Below are 27079 nucleotides of genomic sequence, written 5' to 3'. Positions count from 1 at the left end.
CGGCACAGGAGGTTCCTGCACAAAGATTGGATAAAACCTGGAGCTTAAATGACAAAGTGATAATTCTACACTCGCATAACAGTACAAGTTGGTAATTTCAGATTTAATGGCTTGTCCAAGGGATTTTACAAGATGTGGTGGAAGGAAGCTGTTCATGCGGCTGCCGGCTGCCACATAGCTGTGCTGAAAAGCTGTTAACTCTAAAAGCCTTTAAAAATACTAAAACCCTGAAGAACATGCTTTACTCTAAATTTTGTTAGTGGACGACAAAAATGTATTACATTTGCACACTGCTAGATATTTAATGTATTACATTTTACGCATTAGATGTTTACATTTTTTTTTTGTTACTTTTTAAAATTATACATTTGTGTTTCTGTGGAGACCTTCGCTTTATGCTTTCCATGCAGCACAGACTACTGCAGAAGATTTTTTTCTGCTAACAACCATCACTATCTTCAATAATTTTTTGAAGAATTTAAATTAATGAGAGACAACATTTAATTTCCCTTTGGGATTAATAAAGTATTTTTGATCAGAGTTGAAATTGAGTGTAATACCCAAAATTCGACGCTAGGTGGCAGTAACTTAACTGACCTTGGCAGCTATCAAGTTTGCTTTAATTAACCGGATCTAATGATTCCTTGGCTTCAAATTACCCATATATTACCAACATCTTTATCGTTGTTATTAGTGTGTAGATTAGCGCTAGTATTTTTTTTTCAACAAAATGTACATAATTGTCCAAAGATGTGTTTCTTTTAAGAAGAACTACCTCCGTTTGGAGGCTTTTCTGTAGTTCTTTGAAAACTTGAACCGGAAGCTTTTCTCGTGTCAACCAGCTTGTCTGAAGCTGCAGTGTTGTTGTTGCTAGCGCTTTAGCCGCTGCTCTGTTCTTGTCATGTCACTAACGGCCAGTTTATCGTAAACATACTGTCACAAACTAACATTTTTTTAAGGGTTCACCTTTGTGGAGGGATAAGAAGATAAAGCTGTGGCCGGGGAGCCGAAAAGTGAGATGAAATGACAACGTCAACACTACAGGTACGTTTCAATGTTAGCCAGTAGCCCTAGCAGAGCTAACCTTTGAGTTTAAACCAGCCTGGTTCTGTGCAATTAAAACAATGAACGTTTTTCTTCAAGCCTTTTTATTGGTTTATATCTTATTACTAAAACTATTTAGTATCGCCGGATGAATTCTAGATTTTAGTAGTCGATTTTACTTGATTCAAAACCAAAACAAAAGACTTAAATACTACACACCATAGACATAAATGCATGATTATGTCTATGCTGCTCACCTTCCATAATCATTTGAAGTATATATGTATTGCTGCAGGTGCTACCCAAAACTATTTATCATATACAGTAAATAAAATGGATTGTTTGTCTTTTAAGGTTCAGAGGTCACAAACTTTGTTCAACAGTTTTGCTTTTTTTTTGTCTTCTTCCTGCAACTATCAGACCACAAATCACAAATTTTGACATTTGTAAGCCATCTGTCAATAACCTGGAACCACAAAAAAGTTGCACAAATAAATTTCTTGTAGCAGAACAATATGAGTTCACATTACATTTCTCTTTAAGGGTAAATAAATGTGAGGTTTATCTTGCACAGCAAGAATTTCAGGGTTTGTTTTGGTAAAATTATGTCCAACATCTCTTTTTTTGTCCAACATAACCTTTAAGCAGAATAATTTCCCTGGTTTACAGAGAAAATGTCCAGTAAACGACAGTTGTGTCGATGACAAAGTCTTGCTGATGTCAGGGGATACTGGGCAGACTGGTTTGTGACTGTAGCTCAAAACACCGCTTTGTACAACAAAGTCTACGTGGGATAAACGATGCTACAGAGGTTTGCTAAAACTGAACAGTCACTGCTTGCCTGAACAGTTACGAGGAGCCTTGAATTCAGCTACAACATTCAAGATGGCGCAGTCAGAATTTGATGTCAATGAAAGAAAACGTGTTTGGACAGAATCTCTGCTGTGTTTGTATTTAGCTGCCTTCTGGTCCTTTTGCCCCACCGTTACAGTTTTAACCTCAGATCTCCTCCTTCAGGTCTTTTTGGACTTACTTTGACATTTGATTCTGTAAGAGGACAGCGTCCAATTCTAGTCGTCATGACACAAGTGCTCTGTTTGTAATAGATTTATTCCCTTTGCGCAGCTTTTTCAACATGTGCGACATCAGGGAATGTAACACCTAGCAGTGAAGCTGGAAATATGTAAGACATGCAGGACTCCTGTCTTGGCTGACTCAAATTGGACATCTCGCGTAATATACTCATGGTCTAATGGGATTGTGGTTTGATCTGGAAGATAGTTTCTCATAATTTGTGAAAAGTTAACAAGGTCATAAAAAGGATTAGAGCCAAAGTGGAAATTGGGGATAATACGAAAAATCTTTTCAAACTTTAAATTGGAGAAGCAGGCTGAGATTCTAGGCTAACAGTTTGAACTCTCAGTCTATCCAGCGTTCATCCTCTGAAATTGTATTTCCAAATCTGCTGCAGAAAGCGATTGATCTCGTCACCAAAGCCACAGAGGAGGACAAAGCGAAGAATTATGAGGAGGCTTTGCGATTGTACCAGCATGCTGTGGAATACTTCCTGCATGCCATCAAGTGTGAGTATTGCGTCCCGTCAATTTGCCTGCCTCTGCGGGTGCCGTGTTCTTCACGTTGCTGTGTGATGGTCACTGTGTCCAGATGAGGCCCACAGCGACAAGGCCAAGGAGAGCATACGAGCCAAGTGCATGCAGTACCTGGACAGAGCAGAGAAACTCAAAGACTATCTGAAGAACAAAGACAAGCAGGGCAAGAAGCCCGTAAAGGAGGCACAGAGCAATGACAAGTACGTTGTTTCTCTCTTCTTAAAGCACCCAGAGTTCTCGGTGCCTCGCTGAAGTATTCACACCCCTGGAGCTTTTTCAGATTTTATTCAATTCCTGCAACAAAACTTCAGTGGAATTTGTTTGGATTTTATGTGATGGGCCAACACAGAGTAGCCAAAACCTGGGAAGTGAAAGGAAAAAGATACATGGTTTTTAAATTTACAGATGTGATGTAAATTTTTCATTTTTTATTGCCCCCCTCCGCTTATAAGGAAACAACTTTAGAAAAAAAAAAAACAGTGTCCAGCAGAAGTCAGGTAATTTGTAAGCAGAGTACATCTGTGTGTAATCCACTCTCATTATGAATGCAGCTGTTCTGTTTCTGGCCTTGGAGGTTTGTTAGAGAAAATTGGTAGACAAACGACATCATGAAGGCAGAGAAACTCAGCAGACAGGTCAGGAATGAAGATGTGGAGAAGTTAAAAGCTTTGACTTTCTCACAGAACTCTGAAAAACTGCCATCCCCATGTTAAAACATGCTGGTGGCAGCATTATGCTGTTGGGGATGCTTTTCTTCTGTGAAACCTGTTAGTGAGAAAATGGTTGGAGCTTATTCCCGGTCGATCCTGGAAGAAAATCTGTTTGAAACTGTGTTGGACTTTTGGTTTGTAGCAGAACCATGGCCCTAAACATAAAGCTGGTGTTGCAGTGGGATGCTTATTCATTTGCTAGAATGGCCTAGTCAAAGCCCAGACCGAAATTCAATTGAGAATCTGTGGCAAGACTTGAAAATCAATATTCACAAACGCTCTCTATCCAACATGACGAAGCTTAAATGGGGGGAAATCTGGGTATGGAAAGCCGTTTGAAACAAACCCGAAACACGGGATTCTGCAAAAATACAGACCCAGGGAGGCTGAATACAAATGCACTCAACACGTTTTAGATTTTTATCTGTTTGTACCGATTTCTTGTATTTAATGCACAGCTTTGTGTTTGTCTATCACATGAAAATCACAATAAGGTCAGTTAAAATTTGTGGCCATGATCCGAGACGTGGAAAGCTTTGAGGCGACGTGAGCGAGGTGACGAAGTGCTGCAACTAACGCGGCTTTGACGTCATTTTACTTTCTGTTTGTTTTCAAGGAGCGACAGCGACAGTGAGGGAGAAAACCCAGAGAAGAAGAAACTGCAGGAGCAACTTATGGGTCAGTCGACTGGCAGAGATTTTTATCTACCATAGAAAAAAAAACAAACTGTGCATCTGACTATATTTATAAAGCAGCAACATCACCCCGATGGCATCTTTTGGCTCATCTTCCAAATCATGACTGATGTTTAATATTGGAGTTGTTGACTGAGCTGCCAGACTCTCATGCAGCTTTACTGATGCTAGTTTATGACAAGTTCTAGTTTTGTTACCCCATTTATCAGGATAAAAAAAATATTAAAATGTAGAAAATTCTCTACTGTTAGTTTCTTCGTGCTGATGGGCTTTTATTTGTTTTGTAGCGCCACGAACAAGCTGTGCATCGGATTTCTCATCTTTCTGAGGTGTGTTTGTGTTTTCCAGGTGCCATTGTGATGGAGAAGCCCAACGTAAGGTGGAACGACGTTGCTGGACTGGAGGGAGCAAAAGAAGCTTTGAAGGAAGCCGTTATCCTGCCCATCAAGTTCCCTCACCTCTTCACAGGTTTGATCTTCCCAACACTCGACTGTTTCTGTAGCAACCGATGTAACGCTTCAGTGGGTTAAAAAGCCCTCAAGCCTGGTTTGAAAGTTTTATTTCACTGCAGCGTCTCTTCTCTCTCAGGCAAGCGGACTCCGTGGAGAGGCATCCTTCTGTTCGGTCCTCCAGGGACGGGGAAGTCCTACCTGGCTAAGGCCGTGGCCACCGAGGCCAACAACTCCACCTTCTTCTCCGTGTCGTCCTCTGACCTCATGTCCAAGTGGCTGGGAGAGAGCGAGAAGTAAGTTTTGCATCGACGCAGCGTTACGAACATGGACGGATCCGCAGCAGCTGCAGATTGAATGTTTCTGTCCGTCTTCCGTCAGGCTGGTGAAGAACCTGTTCGATCTGGCTCGTCAGCACAAACCTTCGATCATCTTCATCGACGAAGTGGACTCGCTGTGCGGCTCCCGGAACGAGAACGAGAGCGAGGCGGCGCGACGCATCAAGACAGAGTTTCTGGTCCAGATGCAAGGTCAGGAGCTGCGCCAGAAAAGATTACCCCTTGACATTTATTCAATGTTTAGTTTGAACATGAATCCTAGCTATTACAATAATAACATGTAGTCACCCAACAACAGAGCCTGTGTAGATGTTAACCACAACTTATTTTAGGTGTTGGCAACAATAACGATGGTATTTTGGTGCTTGGAGCCACCAACATCCCCTGGGTGCTGGACGCTGCCATTCGCAGAAGGTCAGAACATCATTACTTCATAACTGTTAGCTTGGCTTCTGGTGGGCTTCTTGTTCAGGTTTGTCACACTTGTAACCATTTTGGGTTATTAACAAAATATTTTTTAACCAGGATCACCCAACCAGACAGTTTCATGTTTGAACGTACGAGTAAGATGAGATGTAACTTTGTAATTATAGCAGAAAGCATAACTTCTATTAACTGAACTGGTGCGTCTTTAAACACATGCAGGGATGTAAAATGCATCTACGATAACAAAAGTTGTACCTCTTAAAGGGAACACGCCTGTTTAACATGCTTGGGATCTGTAATTATAATAATCATTTTAAAGCTCTTTTGACATGTAAAGTGACGTATTTCTTTTATAATTCAACTGACAGACAAAACCTGTTAAAGGAAAATATCCTAAATAAAAAAAAAGTGAACTCACCCTCAGGCTTACACATTAACTGCAACACCAGGATGTAAATGATAAAATGGTGACGGTCGAGTTTTAAATGTTTAAAAACAGTATCTCCAAATATAAAGTGCAGTGGGCAACTGGAAAAAAAAAAAAAGCATTTCCTGCGAAAGTGCAGCTGAAAGCTGAATATTTTTAGTGACAATTGCAGAAGCATCTAACGTCAACGGCAGAAGACGTGCAGAGAAGTAAGAAATGGGCAGAAGCAGTAGAATAAAGCAAAATTCTGTAAAATGCAAATGGAAAAACTGCAGAAGAATGAAAAATTCCACCCAAGGAATATTAGAAATTCATTCTGCTTACGAAGCTAAACTGTAAAGGTCACATAAGCTAAAACTAGGAAAAATAATAATGATAGCATCCACTCTACAGTGTGAAAAAACCCAAAAATTTAATGAGGAGAAACATTGAAAAAACAAAACAGTCTGCAATCTTCTTTCAAAGAAAAACTTTCTGCTTATCATAAGTTGAAGAATATAAACAGGAAGAAAAACAGTTTTTATCTCATCAACTGCAGAGCAGTTTATAGTTAGCTAAAGCATATATAGATTATGCTAGTGGTTGTGGGTCACCATCATGTTTTTATAACATTATAGTGTGATAACAGCAAGGTGTGAGGTGTTAGCTACAATATTAGATTACATTCTGGAATTAGGGTCGGATTGGGAACCCTCAGAGCGAGTGGGCCAGTGTTTTGTTTTTGTTTTTTTCTTAAACTTTTAAGAGGAATTTTATAAAATCTGCAAAAGATATGAACCATGAAATAACCAGGAGTAGTTGAAGGATATGACCATTAAAGTCTTTGGTTGACCGTTGTGTGTAGTTTGATTCCTAAGCGTCAGCAGCCAGAGTTTTTCCTCCCAGCTCTGCTGAATGTCCCGTTAAAGTCGTTCTCTGTGGGATCAGATTCGAGAAGAGGATCTACATCCCTCTCCCGGAGGAGCCGGCCCGAGCCCAGATGTTCCGACTTCACCTTGGCAACACGCCACACAGCCTGAGCGACGCCGACCTCCGCGAGCTCGCGCGCAAAACGGACGGCTACTCGGGCGCCGACATCAGCATCATCGTCCGGGACGCGCTCATGCAGCCGGTCAGGAAAGTCCAGTCGGCTACTCACTTTAAAAAGGTACTAAGGCTCAGAAGCGGCGTGAACCGCCGACCTCCTGGATGTCATGTTTGATGTTTCAGATCTCTAATCTAGAGTTCAGGTTGAATGGTTTTCATTTGTGAAAAGGAGTCTCTGTTTTGTTTTGTTTTTTCTTACTTTCCCTGCAGGTTCGTGGTCCGTCCCGAAGCAACAACCAGGTGATGGTGGATGACCTGTTGACCCCGTGTTCCCCTGGAGATCCTGCAGCCATAGAGATGACCTGGCTGGATGTGCCTAGTGATAAGCTACTGGAGCCCATAGTTTGCATGGTGAGAGACGACGACAAAAAATATGTTTGAAACCTTGAAGTAAATCAATGTTTATCATCGACTTCTTTTGTTTTAGCTAAACTCACAGGCTTCCTGTACTATATTTATATCTGTGATTGATTTCCGAACCGTTTCTATTTAGATTTAGACAAGTAATCTGGATTATCGTCTCTTCTTTTATCTTGAGCCTTTATGGTTTTAAACAAAAGCTTTACATGTTAAAACAGAAAGAAATTCTGAGAAAACTTGGACCCTTTTGACCAGAAAATGGGCCCCTGCTGGTGGTTGTCATGGAGACAGGATGACCCTAAGACGCCACTCTTTACATTATTCTTCTATCGCCGTGCATGGTGGCAAAAATAAGCCTGGATTCCTGTTGTCATGCTCTATTTAAACTGCAAGGAGATCAAATTGATAACTAAGAGTTTTTAAAAACTGATGCACTTAAAAAATTACAATAAATTTTAAAATGAATTGCTAATAATTTAGCAACCACTAGGTTATAAACAATTATAGGTAAATTAAACATAAGATACAAGTTTACTAAAAGAAATAAATTAACTTTGTAAGACTCTTTAGACATGAAGTGACGTTAAGTAATGACCAATGATGAGTTTTCTGTATTAAATAAAAAATAAAATTTTTCAGATGTTCCAATTGAATCTGTCACCAAAAACTAAATGTTTATTATTATGGAATCAAGAAGAAATGGTCGTTTCAGTATTTTTTTTTTCTGTAAGTTTTTATGCAAAATTCTTATTAAAAAAACAAAAAACAAAATTACAACAGACTTTTAAAAGTAACTTTAAATTATGTTGCCTACCTTTCTTTATTTTCTGTTTTCACAGAAGAGGCTCTTTTCCACTAGGGGAATCATTTTGTCCTAAAATCTGAAAACAGAAATAATTTTAGTTTCATTTTCGTAGCTTTAATAATAAAACATTTTGCTGTGGTTCCAGGTGAGTTTTATTTTGCAGCAGCTGGGAGTCGAAACATGCCTGACCCTTGATCCAGATAAATCACCAAGGTGAGATTTTGGAGCAGGAAGTGGCAGTGAATCATCATCATCTTCTTTTTTTTCCTCCTCTGCAGTCGGACATGTTGCGCTCTCTGTCCACCACGCGTCCCACAGTCAACACAGAGGACCTGTTGAAGGTGAAGAAGTTCACAGATGACTTTGGGATGGAGGGTTGAGGGATGCCGACCCCGGAGGCTCAGACCTGCTCCCAGTGACGCCACTCCTCTTCGTCCTCCTCCTCTTCCTCCCCCTCACCACTGCGTAGGCTTCCATCTCTCAGACTGGTCGACATCCTCCTGGTCTGACGTCTGTTAAATCAGGCCGCGATTACAGAACATCCGAAGGACGTTTTCCAAATGCCACATTAGACAAATCTGTGTGGTTTTTTTGTTTTTTGGTAGTTGGACAGTAGGTCTCATGTCTCTCGCCCTCATTTCTGATGATGTAACCCTGCAGAATCCTCACTACATGAACTCGGCTGCATTTTACGCTGGGAAACGCTCCAAGTCTGCCCCCCTTCGCCCCGAGCCGACCCGCTCTACAACTGAAGGACTGTACGTTTTGTTGCCGTCGTGCACTTTGCTTTGGATCCACATGAAGGACCCTGATGACTGAAGGTGAAGCAGAAGTTTATCATTTCCACCAGGCATGCAAGCGTGTGAATGCATCTCAGTGTTTTTATTGTTAAACGTGCGTGTCTTAATGTTTCTGTTTAAATGTCAGGAGCCGGTTGTTCGCTTATTTAATGTCGAAGCGTGTCTGGCTCGGGCCTGCAGCTGCAGGCCAGTAGCAATCTGACTGAAGAGATGTGCCAGACTGGGAGAAAAACACCTCCAGTTTTTATTGTTCCTAATCCCGAGGTGAAAAAAGATTTTCTGGTCTCCTTTTGTCACGTTGTAACAAATCAAAATATTTGAACGCTAAATTTAAAAAAACAAAACAAAAACTGTTAATTCGTTTTAGCTTTATTGATCATAATAATCATAATAAAAATTATTTTTCTGCAGATTGAATTTTTTTTTTTAGTTTAATTTTTTTTCATCTATTCTCATTTGACTTTATACCAGGAAAAAAGGAAAATCACTTTGAAATGTTGGCGTTTTGCCTGCAAAATATCCCAATTCTTCAGTTTATCTGAATTAAGAGACGCACCGATCAGACTTTTTCTGGCCAATAGGAATTTCTGGTGGCACGTTTTCCGCCTTAAAGATTATACAGCAGAGTTGATGGAGGTCGTAGTTTTAAATTAGCGTTTCACAAATTCCATAAAATACGAGATTACATTTGAACCCAAATCTTCCACTTTTCTTTCTGTACCTTTTACACACACAGACTCGTCACACTGTGTTAGTTTTATTATAGGCTTCTGACAATAAACAGAAGAATGAGAGTCCACCCATTAACTCATTAAATATGGATAAACACAAAACGAAAGCCAGAGACTTTAAAGATAAAATCCCACCAGTGATTGCTTCCAACAGATGCGATAGCCGATATTGCAAAGACGATTTAAAATATCATGCAGCTCTACTTTGAATCCAACAGGAAAAGAAGAATTTTTCCGGAATTTAGGCATAAAATTATCATCTGATGAAGTTTTTACTTTACGCGTTAAGCAAGAAAGTTTCAGGATTTGACCTGCAGATCAATGGAGGAAAAGTGGGAAAATTCTGATTTATCTGAATGATTGAGGCATTTTGAGATCAAATGCAAAATTAATCTAATTTTGACAATTAAAATTTAAAGACTAGAAAAGAGAAATCTTTCATTTGTAAATAATCCGAAGCAGTCATTAGGTATTGTAGTTACTGCTTGGGGGCAACAAATGCCAATGTTTTAAAACTTTGGTTAAAACATTTAACTGCATCTCATTACAGCTGAACCAAAACCATCACTTGACTCTTAAAACCTTGTCGACGCCCATGAAGGAGACCCAGTCCGGCACATCTCTCAGATTCCCCTGCACACGTAGTGTTAACCTTATTTATGATGATTCGTCACCTCGGTAGAGAAACAGTATGTTTACACTTGAAGTATTACCTTTCTTACTGATTTAGCACCTTTGAACGGCCTGATTTTTGTTTTGTTTTTTTTGTTTTTGGGAGAGAAATCCACACTAATTTTCCTTTGAGATGCTGTCTAGTTTTGTTTTCAGCCATCTTGGTTGTTAGGAGTGCAGCTGGACGTCTTCATCGACTGACATCAGGACTCCAGGCTCCGTGGGTTCTGACTGAGCCATGAGACTCATGGTGAATTGATAACTCAGTGCTACAGTAGTACGGCTCTGTGTTCGTCCAGGTACCTTCTGGTTCAGTGGGAGCTTAGTTAACAAAATCCCTCGTGTGGGGAAATAACCTGCTGCTGGCTGTGTAACCATTTCAACTAATTTAACCGGAGTTAATAAAAACTGACATTTCAAATGAAGCTGGTGTTGGTGTATTGTTTACACACACACACACAAAAAAATATTCAGGACTGGTTGAGTTTTTTGTAAATGTTTTTAATTTATATAGTATTTATAAAAGGTATGTTTAGGTAAAACAAAGATCTAATTAAAGTTTTTTTACACTGACATTTTTACTGAAACATGCAACACAAAAGGACACAACCCAGCAGGTTAGTATTTGTCCAGTCATTACAGCTTGGCGGTTTTTCAACCTGTAAAACTTTAATCATAAATGTACACTGTGCCCATCAAAGCACTACTGTTCATTATAGAGGCAGAATGCACCAAGGAAGAAAAACAAAGGCCTTTATACAAACAAAAACAATAAAAAGACATCTTTAAATATTTTCTTTAATTACCATGAAACACTTTACCAGGTTCTGATTTAATGTGAATTAATTTAGAATTTAAAAATATTGGATCTAAACACTGAAAAATGTTGCGAAATGTACCCGTTTGTGTTTAGGAAGCAGGTAAAAATGAAGAAAGCAAAACAAAACAGAGTTATCTTGTCATGTTACACATCTGATAATTTAGCCCACTTCAGCTCTTTTGGTTTTGATCACGTCAACACTAACAAAGTTGGCTTTAAAACTGCGCGACGCATCGTTAGCAGTCTTATTTTCTCCCCCTGAACTTCGCCTCCAGTGTGACACCGCAGCTCCCCACCAGGGGGCAGTAATCATCCTCAGACCTTGCTGCTCTTCCTCCTCTTCGGCTGGCTCTCCGCCAGAGCAACGGCTCGCTTGTTTCGATGGTGCGGGAACGTCGGCATCAGCTCCGGCTCGCAGGCTGGAATAGAAGACAGGCCGCAGGGGTTAGCAGAGGTCAGAGGTCATTCACTAACTGCTGAATAATAAACTCACGCAGAGGTTTCTCTTTGAAGTAGGAGCTCTCCAGACAATCTTTGGCGGTCGCTCTGGGTCAGGAAAACAGAACCGCACTTAAATCTCGACCACACTGTGTTGTAGTAGTAATAATAATGATGATAATAATAGTAAATCCATGTGTGCTACCTGCGCTGTGGGTTGTACATGAAGAGCAAGTTGAGCAGTCTGTGTCCAGCATCAGACAGCCAGGTGAACTTGTTCTTCAGGTTGTTGTATGGCTGCTTCCTCAGGCTGTACTGACCGATGAGCGGCAGCTGAGAGAAACCCTGCAACAAACACGCCGTCTTTAGTAAACACTGCAAGAGACGGAGTCTGAGAGAAAGAGCTACTTCTACAGATTTTAGAGCAACAAATACACATTTGCACTCAAAATGCTCAGATCTTTTCAGAAATTTACAAGCGTTTTCTGGAAAATTTCTGAGCTTTTTGGTTGAGGTGTGCCTTTTTTTTCCCTCCATCTACAATGGCCCTGAAATGTACTTCCACACTCAAAACGTTCACAGTTACAAACATGCAGGTAATAACATCCATTTCCCTCCAAGTTACATACCGAGTTGTGGCGTTGGATTATGGCTGGTAATGTGAAAGCGCTTTGAATCTGACAGAACAGCTGGATATAAAAATGCGTCACGTTTATAACAGGGATTCAACGAAGTTAAAATGATACCAGTATCTAACCATATCGAGTCACAGAACTCAAAGACGTCCGAGAGCGACGTCTGTATTTTTGCCTGACAGAAAAGTCAGATTACGAGATTAACTAGTCCTGTCAAGACAAAATGCAAAACCTGAGACTGACATATGAAAGGCCAGCTTTAAAAACAAAAAGACATTTTAAGGCCTAATTTCAGATCCATGAATTTAAGACTCTTTTAAGGCTTTTTGCTTCAGAATGAGTCGGCTGCACTTTTATTAGAGGCATATATTTTTTTTTTTTTCTGCGCCGTTCATCTCTGGAGGGTTCACCCTCCTGGACCAGAGCCTCACCGGCCAGATGTTCTCGTTGGGCGTCCCCAGCAGCTGCACTATCAGGTCTACCTGCTGGATCTCCGAGGTTCCGGGCAGCAGAGGTTTGTGGGCCAGCAGCTCGGCCAGGATACAGCCCACTGCCCTGCGAAGGAAACGTCACGTCCTGCTTCATCTTTTACAGTGGCGTCAGAGCAGCTGGCGTCTCTACAACCCGAGTACCGACGTGGCACATAAAAACCTCAGCACAGCATGAGAACACCTTTTTTGCTCCTTAGAAAACCAAACTTGCAAACTCGATGAGACCCGCTGGGATTTCTCACCACATGTCCAGAGCTGTAGTTTGAGTCTTCGTCCCCAGGAGGAGCTCCGGAGCGCGGTACCTGCATGAAGGAGAGGACACGGTTGGACTGCAGACCTCAATGAGATAATGAAGCTGGATTACTGCAGAGGATTAACGGGGAAGAGTTTCCACTGAGGCAGCGCAAGCACAGCAACACGGGGGGGAATTTCCACGGCGCATCGCACACAGATCAACAGGGATCAAACAGAAGGAGACCTGATTATTCACCGCCGTCACTTTTGGACATCATCTTCAACAAGGAGGCTGAGTTACTCAAGAAGCTGGCTCTTGACTCAAGAAGCTGGCTCTTCTTGCATATTAATGGGAAGTTGAGTGGAAGGAAAACGATAGGTAAGATATACCTGAAAGTTCAAAAATATGTTCAATCCCTCGTGTGAGAATGTGAAGAGGATGATATGACAAAAAGGCCTGTAGTTCCTCTGGAGGAGCTGCTTCTCACGTGAAAGAATCTGTTTGACACGCAGCTCTCCACAAACCCTTTTTGATCAACATGGAAAACAATAAATAAACTTAACACTTCACATTCGCCTGAAAACACCATGGGAAGTGAAATCACTACGATTCTCTTCAGGAGGGACAGGGAAGCCGGTCAGAGTTGATGGAGGTGAATGCAGAGAGAACACCCGTTTAAAAATGCAGAGGTTGCACTACAGCACAACAACAAGCCTAAACATCCAGCCAGAGCTACAATGGAACAGTTTAGATCAAAGAATAGCCATATGTCAACATGGCCTAGTCAAAGTCCAGCTTAAGCTGCTTTCCAAAGTAAAATGGCTGAAAATTTCTGTTTCTCGCTGTTAAAAGATGCTCTAAAAGATTTGCATAATTGGAGCAAAATGTGGTAAATTATTGAGTCAGGAGAGGTTGAACACCATTGCACACCACACTTTTCAGATTTTTGTAAAAAAAAACACAAAAAAAACAGCATGTATTGTTTTCTTTTTGCTTTACAAAGAAAGAAAACCTTTGTGTTGATTTCAATCAAATTAAATAGCAGTAAAATAAACTGAAGTTTGCGCATCCGATGCGAAACAACATGGACAACCTTTATTATTTCTGGAAAAACTCGCAGGAAGCTCCTGGCAATCACAGCCGTCTAAATAAATCCTGTTCCGCAATCAGACGAGTGGCTTAGCGTCCAAACAAACGTGCAGCCATGTTACAGATTTAGCCCTCATGTGAACGAGAGGAAGCAGCAGGTTGTTTTGGACAGAATTTACTGCCAGAACAAGAGCGACGCTTTCCACGCAAAGTATTAGAGCTGCTGCTAAATAAAAACAACAAATCCTGGGAATCAAACATTTATCCAAATGCCAGTTATGTAACAGCCAAGGTACCCGCAGTAAGTTTGGGCCTAAGCCTGGATGCTCCTTTTATCTCCAACCCCGACCGGTCACCAGTTAATCTGATGTTCTTTAAATCTTCGTTTTGTCTTCGTCAAATTCAGGATTTGAGAGTCATTTCTGAGAGTTCTGGACAAAAAAAAATAACTTTGCTCATACAGATTTGTTTCCATCATTACTTAATATGAGGACAACATATAAGACAACTCCATGAGTTTTATGGTGCGTTCACACCTAAAGCGTTTTGAGCGTGAGGCGCATCTGGTTTCCATTCAGAGTCTGTGTGGAGGCGCGACGAAGGCCACTGTGGTGCGTTTCGAGCGTCTAGCCGAACCGTTTGGAGTGTCAAGAGCGTCCAACGAACATCGAGGGCTAGAGCCAACGCGTCTGATGCGCCTCCACATAGACTTTGAATGGAAACCAGATGCGCAAAAATGCTAGGTGTGGAGCAAAATGTCAGCCGTCTGCATTCAAAGTGCAAACGCATCGAACTTGAAGCGTCAGACGCGCAACGCATTTTGGTGTGAGGTCACCATTAGCTAGCCTCAAGTGAAACGTCTGGAAGTAAGAGGGCAACTTGTTACAGTTTCTGCAGATGTTCTGGATTCATTGATGGACGTGTTGCAGCGTCCGGAAACACTCACCACAGTGTGACCACTCTGGGGGTCATTGGTGGCTGGGGGATCCCGTACATCCTGGCCAATCCAAAGTCAGCTGAGCCGAAGAGAAAAAGAGAAGGACGGATGAACAACCAGAGCTGCAGAAAGTTTATTTCTAAACTTGCCAACAGGGAACAAAAAAAAATCCTAGAAGCTCATTAAATATGCAGAGAGAGGAAACAAGCAAACACTAAAACTGATCAAAAAATATGGCGTCACAAGCCGTGAAATAAATGTATACGTTCTTGAAGTAACATAATTTCGCACTGGAGATGATATTCATCAACTCTGAACTTTAATTTAGGTCCTGCAATAAGGGAGACAGGGATTAGCCAGAGAAGCTGCTGCAGCGGTGTTGGTGGTAATGTTACCGCATGGACTCACCGATCTTAACGCAGCCTTTGTCGGTCATCAGCAGATTAGACACCTTCAGGTCCCTGATAACGAGATAAGAGCAGATTAATGAGGCCGCTGCTCTCAGCTGCGGCACATCTTCGGTCCTTACGTTTTTATTTTTATTTTTTTTAAAGCTCACTGTTTGCACACAGCTTCACGTCTTCGCTCTTAGAGATTAGCGGCTTAGCCTGCTATGTTGAGCTGAAAGCGAAAGTTTTCGGCATTACGTGGGTGGATCTATTTGAACCTCGTTAGATCATTAGTGCGACTCAGGCTGAACTCATCGCCTGCTACATGTCGGGGTCAGAGTTCACAGCTTAAGCTACCTCAACAAAACGTTAGCAGCTCACTGGCTCTGAAACATTTATATCCTCAGACAGATATTTTGTTTATGCTTGTATGTTGATCATTTAAAAATGTATAATAGAAAAATAAGCATATGGACCCTTTAAAAGATAGTCTTAACCATAAACTTGGCGTGCTAGGTGGCGTAACGCGTTTGGTGTGAACGCACCATTAGAGAAACAATCATCATTACGCTGCCATCACCATACTTCAACATGGGTGTGTTGTATTCAGGGTGATCTGCAGCATTACCATTTTGCGTGCAAGCCAGAAAATTGAGTTTTGCAACCCAAACCGGGTTTTAGCAGACAGCAGAGGAGGATTTATTCTAGCCTTACGTTTTTTTTCTTGCCACCCGTCCATAAAAAGGTCAGAATCAAGGAACGAACCACTAAAAGTTATCCTGTGGATCTCTGCAGCTCCTCCATTGTTAGCTGCTTCTCTGATCCGAGTAAAGGAAACCAAATAGAAATGTCTTCTTATTTGGGGAAAAAAACAAAACAAAAAAAACAAACTGAACATATATTAATTTCCTTCCACCTCTCAATTGTGAACTAATTTGAGTTGCTCAAACAGACACATTTTGGAAAGCTTCAGGTTGTGTGAATCCTCTGGACGACTCACCTGTGTATAATGAAGCTGTGATGGAGATACTCCAAGCCTCTGAGCAGCTGAAGGACAATGCACTTCACCTGGAGGAGAGAGGAAATATCTTCAAACAACAGATGGGAAATGCACATGTTGACTTTATTCTTCTCTTTTAAGTAGTTTCATTTTTGGATATTTTTTGATCGTCTTCAAAAGACTGAAAGATTTCATGAACATATTTAACTTTTAACAGCCATCTGTCATTTTCCAGATGCCCTCCATGAGCGTCAGCGTCTCAGGCGCTAAACCGCATTAAACATTTCACAACAACAAAGGACCACATGCATGAGCGGCTATAGTGGTGGTAGTCATGGAGCAGATTACAACCCCTGGCAGTTAAATCCTAATCTAAATGGAGTAATCTCCCCAATCAAGTGAGCCATCCACCACTCCCCCTGGTCTACCCAGCCTGGTTTGGACTTAATGATATATAAACCACTAAAAACAACAAAAAAATATTAATTTCCTATCAGATTAATATCAGATAAAATACAACAGGTTAGTATAGACACAAAAACACAGGCTCGGTTTTAATATAAACATTTAAGTGTAAAGGTAAACCGAGATCTCTAGAGGTGTGAAACTGTATGGTGAGCCAGAAAGAGAAACACCGAAACTTTTCGGTACGTACTCGTACCCAGTTTTTCAAAACTGTTAAACATGTTTGAAACGAATGCTTAATAACAAAGCAGTGAAGTAAATGTGTGATTATTGAAATAATTAAAATAAAGAAAAAAAAAACAACAATAAGAAGTAACAGAATTTTACCTGAGCTTCAGAGAATGGTGTCTGCATGTTTTCCAGCAGACTGGCCAGGTCCTGTTCACAGTAACTCATCACCAGAAACAAACTGGAAGAAAGACAAACTTGTACTTAGTTTTTCTGCACATACTTTTTCCTTTCTTGTTTAATTTGTCAAGTCAGTCTTATATTTTCACACACATTAGGTCTGAATGATTTTAGAACCTACTTGTCTTGCATACGAAACAGCATTTGGCTAATTCAACCACTGTATGAAGCCATTCAATTTAAATAATTTATTTATACAAAGGAGTATTTTAAGTAGATTGCTGTTGGCTCTGTATAAAAACAAGTTTTAGTGGGTTAGTACCTCTCCAGATGGCTGCCCACCACCACCTCTTTCAGCTCCACGATGTTTGGATTTCTCAACCTCAGCAGCAGTGTTATCTCTCTCAGGCTGCTGATGGGAATGCCTGACAGAAAAAATTAAATACTTTAAGAACTTCGTCGTATTTGTACAACTTATAATGATCGAGGGTGAACTTTTCATTCATTACACCCCTTGAATAGTTGCAGATATGTCCTGAATTACATTTGTAGCAGTAAAATGTCCTCACCATCCTTCTCGTTGTCCATGCGGACCTTCTTCAAAGCTACTATCTCATCCGACTTGGTGTCACGGGCTCGGTCTGAAGGAAGAGGAGAAACCGTTCAGTTCGTCGACGAGTCGGATATAGTCGATCTGAGTCGATCTAATGTGTCGGTCAAACTCACACACAATGCCGTATGTTCCTTCTCCTATTCGGTTGAGTTTCTCAAACTCCCTGACACTTCGGCAGCTTCCAAACTAAAGGAATTAAAAATAAATGTTGAAAAACGTACTTAGAAAATACTGGGTAGCTCTGAAGGACTGGACTTTTCCCAAGTATGTTTTTCTTTTTTCCTCCCTATGTTGCTGTTTTAACACACTGCAGCATATGCCGATAATTACCACATCCTACGTAGATGTATAAAACACTGTAAATTATATCTTGTACGATCCATTCCGTCAAACATATATAGTTTCACTAAAATTAGCCAAGTCGAGAACGAGGTTCGGCATTGTTTCCAGCATTCATCCACTCACCCTGTCATTCTGGGGCACTGTGAAGGTTTTCTTGTCTTTAATGGACTTCAGCTTTATCGAGTCCGGTTCATCCTCGCCGACGGCGTCCATTCTCTGAGTTTTTAAAAGGTTTTGCAGCTCAGATGAGAAGAGAGGCGCCAGGTAGGACTTCCAACAAGCATGGCGCCGTTGTAGTTTGTTTTGTGTCCACACGGAGGACAACAAAGAGCTTTCACGGAGTTTGCGGCCATTTAAATCCTTTCCATGAGTGTCAGTTTTGGAGTTAAAAATAAATATCTACAGGGAAACTAATCAGAAAGAAAACAAATTATTTATTTAAACCGTACAAAACCGAGGCAGTTGTAGACATATGAAAAACAGTCTACGTGATTATTTTTCTATCTCAGTTAAATATGTTGTGGTATATTTGCACACTATTTGTAGACGTTTTTGTTTTGAAGTCATTGCTTTAGCTGCAGCTCGGAGTTGTTAAATTACTTTATAACAAAAAGCTTATAAGTTCCATGATCCAACAAATAGATATTTTGTTAATGTTCATTTAACAAATGAAAATAAAAAATAATTATTACTTAATAATAAATGATTATTATTGATGTTAAATAACTCTTAAATGATGAAAACAATTATTGTTTAACCTTACGGTCGTTCTGTGTGAAATTTATTTACAATGGTTTCAGTATTTATTTCCTGTGCTAAAGCTCATAATCATGCAAGATAGATTACTTTCTCATTTACTCTTCATCAAGTCATTTAATACTTTTCAAAAATCAAAGTATTTTATAAAAATGTGTTTATTTAATGTAATAAAATTATCACCTAATATATATGCATCTCTCTCTCTCTCTCTCTCTCTCTCTCTCTCTCTCGTATATATCTACATACATACACAAAGGGAAACTGACCCATTTAAAAGTAAATTTCTTGCTCAGTCCATCCCTTATCTTCACATTTCCACTACTGTGCATTTATGGTTTAGAAAATTATTTTATTTTCCTTCTCCACAACATGTCTTTGCTCTATGCCAGGAGGATTCACTTTCACTGGAAACAAATATCTTTTAAGTATTACTTACATCATGTTGTATTACTGTCTAGTTGTGATTTTCCTCCCTACTACGAAAGGTGTAGAGCCAGGCCTCCGCTCTTTCATAGCATCAGCTATAGTGACGTTGGACGGCACGGCAAAGATGTCTTCTCGTGACGGAGCAGTAACGATGATGACAGGCGCGTGGCAGGAAGTGTTGGACGAATCGGTCTCAGTGTTGGGCTGTGATGAGACGTGGTTCTCTGAAACTTAAAAGGACCAAAGTTAAGATTTATAAACAGCACATTCCTAACCGGACTCACCAGGTAAAAATGAAAAAAGAATCTCAAGAGTGAATTAAAAAACAAACCTGCAGACACTTTAAAGGGAGAAAAATATTTTACAGCATATTATTTTCAGAAAATCCCATCCCATCAGTGGAACATAAATAAATATCAATGTTTGAATTAAATGACTGGCATAAAAACTGTCAGATTAAATAACCAATTAACCTCAGCAATCTAGAGACAATGTTGACTGGTGCTACTTTTCTTTTTAGTAGGCTGTGATTATTTTCTAATAAACAATAATAAAAACTAAAATCAACTGGCTGCGTAAAACTTTTCCCTGACAGTTTATCCAGAGACCAGCAGGCACTAATAAAAAAGAGCCGTAAGAGTACGTTATCAAAAGTACAGCACGGTGGTGGCTGCATCATGCTGGGAGTCTGTCTTATTACAAATGGAATCAGTGAATTGCATAAGGTGAATTATGGCCTTTGAATCCTTGAAATTTACCTCAAATCAACAGCAAGAAAGTTGAACATTGATTAAAAGGTTAAATTAATCATTTAAAGATCTAAACTGACGTGGTGATGAATGTATTTTCTGTCTGGAAGTTTATAAAAAGCAACTAAAAATGTTTTGAAACCAGTGATCTTTTGCACTGACCAATTAAGTCGAGGCATGTTTAGTTTTTACTTATTTAGATCAACTTAAAGTGAAAGATAAATCAGTTTTTTGTATTCTCCTTAGCTGTATGAACGTCTTTGTTGTTATTTTACTATCAACGCACAATTATTATATAAAAAAGTTTTTGTGTTTTGCTTTTAAGCAGATTCTGAATTTACAGTTGACATTATTCTGACCGGGGTCGCTGCTGTTTGGGACTCATTTAAACCTGATTAATGGTTTCTCTCTTCACCAGATGCTTACGCCTCCTCTGTTATGTCCTGGTACTTGCTATAAAACCAGACTGTTGACCGTCAATAGCCTGAGCCCAAAGTGCAGCTAGAGGTGATCTAAACTGCCCCCGCTGACGTACGCGTCTCCATCGGTGCGTGTTTACGCTGAGACCTGTGGTCAGGGTTCGGCAACCCCGGCTAAATTGGATTGTTCTAGATTCCAGATGGCGTCGAGACTGTACGGCTTTAATTATACGAGAAGTACCTGGTGGACACTTGTTCATCAATTACAAGAAAGAGTCCCAACGCATCCTGCATGATATAAACTTTGTGTAGATTTGAAGCTAAAATATTCACCACAAACTTGTTTTCGTACAAAAAACCAATGCCGTAAGCTCCATCTCCATCAATACAGTCATTTTGAATTTTAACCAACTCCTAGGTTTAGATCAACAGTAGCCGCCAATTTCTTGATACTTTAAAGTTGTGCTTTTGTAATAAAAAGATCTTCTGCAAGGTTGTGGGACATCTACGCTAAAGTTTACCATTAATTCTGATGCTAAAACAAACCTTTAACGCCAATAAACACAAATGGCTTTTAAACAATTATTCTCTTAATTTGTCCCTTTGGCTTTTTAATGCATCTCCAGTCTACGTAATATGTACATATACATTTGCTCACCTGAATCTTGTCTCTGACTCGCTCCAGACCCCATTGGGCTTCAGTCAGCTGTTAAAAAGTGCATACATGTCCACACGCATGACGTTCACATGCTGCCTGGTCTACAGGAAGGCAGAGTCGCAGCTCGCATTCATGCCGACCTCCCTGAGTGCCTCAGTCTGAGTGAGGGACGACTAATCCTGCGCAGTCGCTTAAGGAAATGTTAGAGATCCTGGATTTAAAGGGCAGATCTCGTTTAGGAAGTGGACACAAAAACACCACCGTGTTTCCAGGAATGCAGGAAAGCTGTGAATACAGTGATGTCTCTCTAACGAACCTTAAGTAAATCATATTCAGTTCATACAAACCTTATGGTCATCTTCTTTAATCAAAATCTTTGCTGGCCTCATCTGGCCATCCCTATTAGTTTTCTGGGGGGCTCACTGTGTGTGTATATATATATATAAATCCCTTAAACTTCCTATGACTCCATTTTGAATGATGAATATTGTGATTTTATATCACCGTCAGCTACACAAGTCATCACATTATCTCTCTTAGACTGTAATTATTTCAATGTAGTAAATTCAGTGTTTTACTTGACCTCAACTTAAACCCATTTCAGAAAACAAGCATTAAAAATCCGACTAAATTTAAACCATAATCCACATAAGTGTGCTTTATTATTGTATTACCTCTTTCTTTTTGTTGCTACTACTAATAAAAATATAGACAGAAGCAGTATTAGCAGAAAGAAAGTACTTGCAGATTTTTTTTGTTATTGAATATTTCCACAAATTACATAGTGTAAAATTCTATTTTTAATCTAAATTTTAATTAAATTGGCTAATTTAGGCAATTTAATTAAATTACAATATCATTACAATAATCAATAGAAAACTAAGTCCAACTGTCATTTACATCATTTTCAGATTAAACATATTTATCCTTTCTCGATGGTGCTAATCTCCAGCGGTCAGTGTTTGAGAGGTAGGTTACACCCTGGACAGGTCACCAGTCCATATGCAAACATATTCATGAAAGATTTGATTTTCCTCATTTGGAAATGTGTCCTTATGCAATAAACTCTAATGGCCGTCAAGTCATGGCTTTTATTTCTTGACAAAATACCTGAAACAACGACTCTTGAGTAAGAAAGCCGACAAAAACGGATGAGCATCAACACTGAACATGAGAATCAACTTTACAAGTTTACAATTGCAACTAATGCATCCAGTTCCATCAGCGCAGGATTTATGAGTAGTTGCCGGGATTATGGCGCATTAAAAAGCTAAAATACATCTAAAAACATCAGATCAAGGATTTGAAATCACTTCACCTAAGAGGCCAGAATTGGTCAAACATTCAGGGGAAAGATAAAAGGCTCATGAAGAACAGCATGAACAGATGTTTGTTTATTCTGTCCTGTGCTTTCCTCCTAGTTTTAACAGCCGGCGACTTGAGCCTGATGTTGGGATTACAAGGATTCACTCGCCCAACGGCGAAGGTACTCCAAGTCCTCTTCATCGTCATCGTCATCCTCATCCTTGTCTTCAGCCCCTTGAACCCCATCCTCAACCTCGCTTTCTACCTCATCTTCTTCCATAGCGCCTTTGGTAAAAAAAAATAGCAACAACGTGAGAGTTCAAGTTGTATCACAAGGGAACTTTCATATTTTTTTGTACCAGGATGAGAAGGTGAAGCCGAGGACAACACTGGAGAAGGATAGACTTTGTCCTCTTTTCTCCTGGCCTCCAAGAGGCTCTCATCCAGAGTTTTTTTAAGTCTCTCCAGCTCTGCCAGCAGCTCATCCTGATGAGGGAAAATGCATATTTTCATTCAAGGACCCCAGGAAATCTACTGTCTGAAGCGAATCAATAGTGTTTTTGACTTTTCCTGCGTTTTACTTATGCTTAGTCCAAGTTGTTGCACTGCGTATAGTGCAGGTACATGACTGAATGGAGTGAAAAAGCAGCTGAAATCCAAAAGAAAACTTTTAATCTCATCTAGAGAACATGACGAGAACATGACGGGACATGACTCTGACACAAACGTCAGAGTCGCTGAAAGCAGATATAAAGAAATCAGGGACTTTTAAACTGTACTGTAATTTTTTTTTTTTCACAGAGTAACTCACAAAACACTCTTCAGCATAAATAAACACACATCCCAAGAGATGCCACAATCTGGAAAAATCCCTTCTAACTACTCGAATTTCCAAAAAACTACAAGTTATCCTAAACTACCTCTACAAATTCGACCTGCTCCACCTCCTGGTTTTCAGACTTGTAGAGATTGCCTGACACCTTGGACATGTCATCTTCCAGTTTGATGCCCTTTATCATGTTGTTCACTTCAGTCATTTCCCTGCAAAAAATGTTACAGTCCAAGTCATGTTGTCAGGTTCCAATTACCGTATTCATCACAACAACAACAACAACAACAAAAAACAACAGCAACAGTAACAACAACAAAAAGAAATCATACATCTTACCTGTTCATACATTTATCTATGTAGAGTTTCTGGGGTGTGCTTTTACAAACTCCATTTAATTTTGCTTCGTAAGCAATAAGTGTTTTTGAATTGGACTGAATTGAGTTTGGCTTATTCTAAGATTTAAAAAAAAAAAAAAAACAATGGGACATAAGAATCAGTGGTGTATTTTTTAAAAGTGAGATTATCGTTTCTATTTATTAAGACTTTTTTACTATTTATTTGATTTTATTATCATTGGAGCTTTGCAACAACATTTCGTTCAAGGTGTACGTTTTAAATGTACAACTGAATGACAATCAAGTTTGCCTATGTTGAGATTAAATTAACATGCAACACCTAAGAATGACAAGAATATTTTTTAAAATAAACACTCTCCTTTCAATATGGTTTCAAGAAAATCTGTACATGGACAATGTACAGATAAACTCAATGTTGAAAACCTAAGTTCCTTGAATTTATTCTGACTTAATTAAACCAACGCATATATTATTGATCATATTTTTCTTCTTACTTGTTTTTGGAAGCGGCTCTTGTGGCCTGAACAGCATGGTCAACATACCGCTGATGTTTCTCGTACCACCTCTTCCTTCTCAGAGCATGCAGAGCAGCTGGTAAGACAACAAATAAATAAATAAATGCGTGAATAATACAGAAATTGATCTGACTTTTGAAAGATTTACAAATGGTTTTCCAATCTTATATCATTCAAACTTTCAAAGTTTCCTTGAGAAAAAAGAATATCTTCAGTCAGAGGTTTCTTCATATTGGTTGTGATATCTTTCCTGCCAACGGCCATGAAAATGTTCAATAACTCTTTGAAGAATCTGAATTAATAAGCTACATTTAAATTCGCCTTTGTGAATAATAAAGTATTTTTGAATTTGAACATAATTTTTCCCACTTTTTGTGAATGTATAAAATGTAGCTACATCATGAATACATGATGTAGCTACAGAACAATTATTTGTCTACCATAATGAAACTATGTCAAAATGCATAAATTATATTGTCTTTTTTTACGCCATAACATTTGAATACAAACAGTTTCCAAGGAAACGCTCAAGCTATTATGTTAGACTTTATTTTCAACGTGGGTCTGTCACTCTAAAGTCATTAACACCGAAATTTACCTCTATTTATTAAAAGTGTAAAATTAAATATTGTCCCTATTCAAATATTTACTTCACTATTTAACTTATATTAAATTAAGCTTCTCAAGTTCGGTTTATAAAAGTCGCATTTTCTTAGATAGCTAGCTTAGCTGGATGCTAGCTAGCCAACTCTTTTCAATGATTGTTTTAAATTATCATTTTATTTATTTATAAACGCTATTATAAACGTTTTTTGAATTCATGTTGGCAAGTTTTACAGTCTATAAATTTTGTGAAAAATACTTTCTCACCTCTTCTATTTGGTCCACAGTGTTTCTTGGCACACAAGAGATCGAGGTCCATGTTTGTTTCAGATTAATTTCTGTTCCAGCAACTTCCCTCTGCCTGGATGCTAACCGCTCTCTTCCTCACCAAGATGGCAGCGATGTGCTTTTCCCACGCTTTTCGACGCAGATTAGTAACTCAAGCCGTCTGTGATTATTTCTGATGCACCAAACCTCCACTTCAGATGGTAAATGTGAGTAAGAAGATGGGGAGACAGCAGGCTCGGCTCGTGGCCGCTGTAGATGTTTCTTCCACGCCACCTCTGAGTTTAAAAGAAAACATTCTCCAAAGGCGCAGCTAGCAACAGGCGAATCCTCAGAAATCAGACAATTGAGATTGTTGATCAAGCATTTAACTACTTATCGTGCTAAATATATTCTAAAAAGCAAGACCGATGCTATTTTTCTCACCGTTTTTGTTTCCCTTGTTTTCATCAGTGTTGACATTACACCATAAATCCTTTTTTATGTTTTTTTTTTTTTTATTATTATTTCTTTAGGGGTTTAATTTGAATTTTAAACTTTGATTACAGTGTTCACAGTATTTCAGTGATTCTTGAGAATAAGGACAAAACGGGTCCTATGGATAAAGCACAAAATTTGAATAAAATATACACAAAATATAATTTTTTCAAATATCTGACTGAACTAACATTGTAGTCGGTGGATGATGCCTGTAAAAATCCCTTATCCCGGAGTAGAACTCAATATATTATAATAGTTTAAAACAATTAAAGAAATACTAAAATTATATAGTAAGACAATTAAGTATAAGTAGTCATATAAATAATTATAAAAGTATCAATAAATTGAATTAAAAATAATTTTTATATATTTTCCAACGCCATTGAAATTTGTCCCTAGTTTTTGTCAACACCGTTAGACATGAAAAGAATGTAAAAAAAATCAGGCATTATTGGGGGGCACCAGAACTTCTGAGGACCCCATGACCACTTCCTTTCTCTTCTTTTGCTAAGAGGGCTAGTTAGCTCTGGTTAGCTTATGTTATTCTTTAGGTTTTTTTTCTGTTTTATTCCTAAGTTGCTTGTCACAACCATGATGCGTCAACACCATAACTGACAATTTACAAAACTGATGAAATTTTGTGAAATAAAAGCTTAATTTTGGTATATTGTAAAGATTTCATGGACCTGATGAGCTACAATATGGCCTCCTTCAGAATAACATCATATAAATTGAGATAACTCCGTTAAATGTCAACTCCATCAGAGTTTTTCCTGACTTTCAGTGAAATTGTTGTCAAATCTCACTTAAATCTGCAATTAATACATTTTAATGTATTTTACATAAATTGCATTACTTCACATGCATCATGTTTTTCATTTTATTCACTAGTTTGTCACCACCTTCAGTTCTGTGTCAACTCCATCAGATGGACTTTTTGTTGTTTTGTGTTTTAAATAATATTTTTTTTGTTTCTTGAGAAGCATGCGTCTGTAAAATGAGTAAAAATATCACTAATAGGGTATTTTAAAAATCATTTTATATTTATTTTTGTTAGATGGTGATGACAAAGTTCTGGGTCAGGTCGATTAAAAATTTAATAAAAAAAAAAAATGTTGCAACTGGGAGCCTGCACCTTAGCATCTTTACATTTCCAAAACATTATTTGTCATATTTGCATACATAAGGTTGAGAAATAATAAAAAAAATATGGAAAAATTTAAACCCATTTTGTCCCTATTCTCAAGAATCACTGATTTAATAATTTTTAACCCCATATTCTTTGACATATGCTATGCCACAAATATGTTTTGTTCCCATTTTAATCTATCAAATACTACAAATAAAAGAAATTTAGAAGACCACATAATCACTATTATGATATGCTGTTATGCTTTTTTTTATATTTGAGGGATGTTACATATTTTCCCAATACACCCAAAACAATTTTTATTCTATTTTCGTAAATATATTGAGATACAAGGGAGAATATTTGACTTTTTTTGTCTCTTTTCTCATGAACTGAGTAAATTACTCTGTTGATATGATTCTGCTGCTTAATATTAGAGGGACAAGAGACAAGAATGACCAGCATAAACAAAATGTTTTCTCAGTCATGGTCCTGCCTTAAACCTCTTTTCTTTTTAAAGGTGAATTTTTTTTAACCAAAAATGTTTAGAAATAAATAAATAAATAACTTCTGAATGACTGGTAAAGGACAAATTAGGTAAATTATAA

General features: G+C 38.8%; 3 protein-coding genes across 3 annotated transcripts; 1 reads left to right on the top strand and 2 right to left on the bottom strand.

The window, feature by feature from the left end:
- Positions 1–819: 819 nt before the first annotated feature.
- LOC103152541 (vacuolar protein sorting-associated protein 4A) lies at positions 820–10578 on the top strand. The gene is made up of 11 exons (XM_007573035.2): positions 820–1044; positions 2516–2627; positions 2710–2854; positions 3981–4042; positions 4408–4527; positions 4648–4804; positions 4890–5038; positions 5179–5260; positions 6627–6846; positions 6996–7136; positions 8229–10578. The coding sequence occupies exons 1-11, from the start codon at positions 1024–1026 to the stop codon at positions 8328–8330; spliced, it is 1311 nt and encodes a 436-aa protein (XP_007573097.1). The 5' UTR covers positions 820–1023; the 3' UTR covers positions 8331–10578.
- Positions 10579–10712: 134 nt separating this feature from the next.
- LOC103152540 (cyclin-dependent kinase 10-like) lies at positions 10713–21138 on the bottom strand. Its single transcript, XM_007573034.2, has 15 exons — positions 20967–21138; positions 19151–19370; positions 18079–18365; positions 17727–17799; positions 17570–17641; positions 17323–17425; positions 16980–17061; positions 16188–16255; positions 15207–15259; positions 14808–14877; positions 12780–12839; positions 12478–12601; positions 11617–11756; positions 11467–11519; positions 10713–11392 (listed from the first exon to the last, which is right to left on the bottom strand). The coding sequence occupies exons 3-15, from the start codon at positions 18166–18168 to the stop codon at positions 11289–11291; spliced, it is 1092 nt and encodes a 363-aa protein (XP_007573096.1). The 5' UTR covers positions 18169–18365; positions 19151–19370; positions 20967–21138; the 3' UTR covers positions 10713–11288.
- A 905-nt stretch (positions 21139–22043) lies between these two features.
- On the bottom strand, positions 22044–25148 carry LOC103152539 (charged multivesicular body protein 4b-like). Its single transcript, XM_007573033.2, has 5 exons — positions 24845–25148; positions 23954–24050; positions 23192–23312; positions 22631–22757; positions 22044–22556 (listed from the first exon to the last, which is right to left on the bottom strand). Exons 1-5 carry the CDS (start codon positions 24894–24896, stop codon positions 22423–22425), a joined length of 531 nt encoding a protein of 176 aa, XP_007573095.1. The 5' UTR covers positions 24897–25148; the 3' UTR covers positions 22044–22422.
- Between the last annotated feature and the right edge of the window lie 1931 nt (positions 25149–27079).

Source organism: Poecilia formosa, unplaced genomic scaffold (assembly GCF_000485575.1).
Source record: "Poecilia formosa unplaced genomic scaffold, Poecilia_formosa-5.1.2 Scaffold314, whole genome shotgun sequence".
Taxonomy (NCBI): Eukaryota; Metazoa; Chordata; class Actinopteri; order Cyprinodontiformes; family Poeciliidae; genus Poecilia; species Poecilia formosa.
Note: the sequence above shows the minus strand (reverse complement) of the source record. Positions and strands in the feature narration are given on the sequence as shown.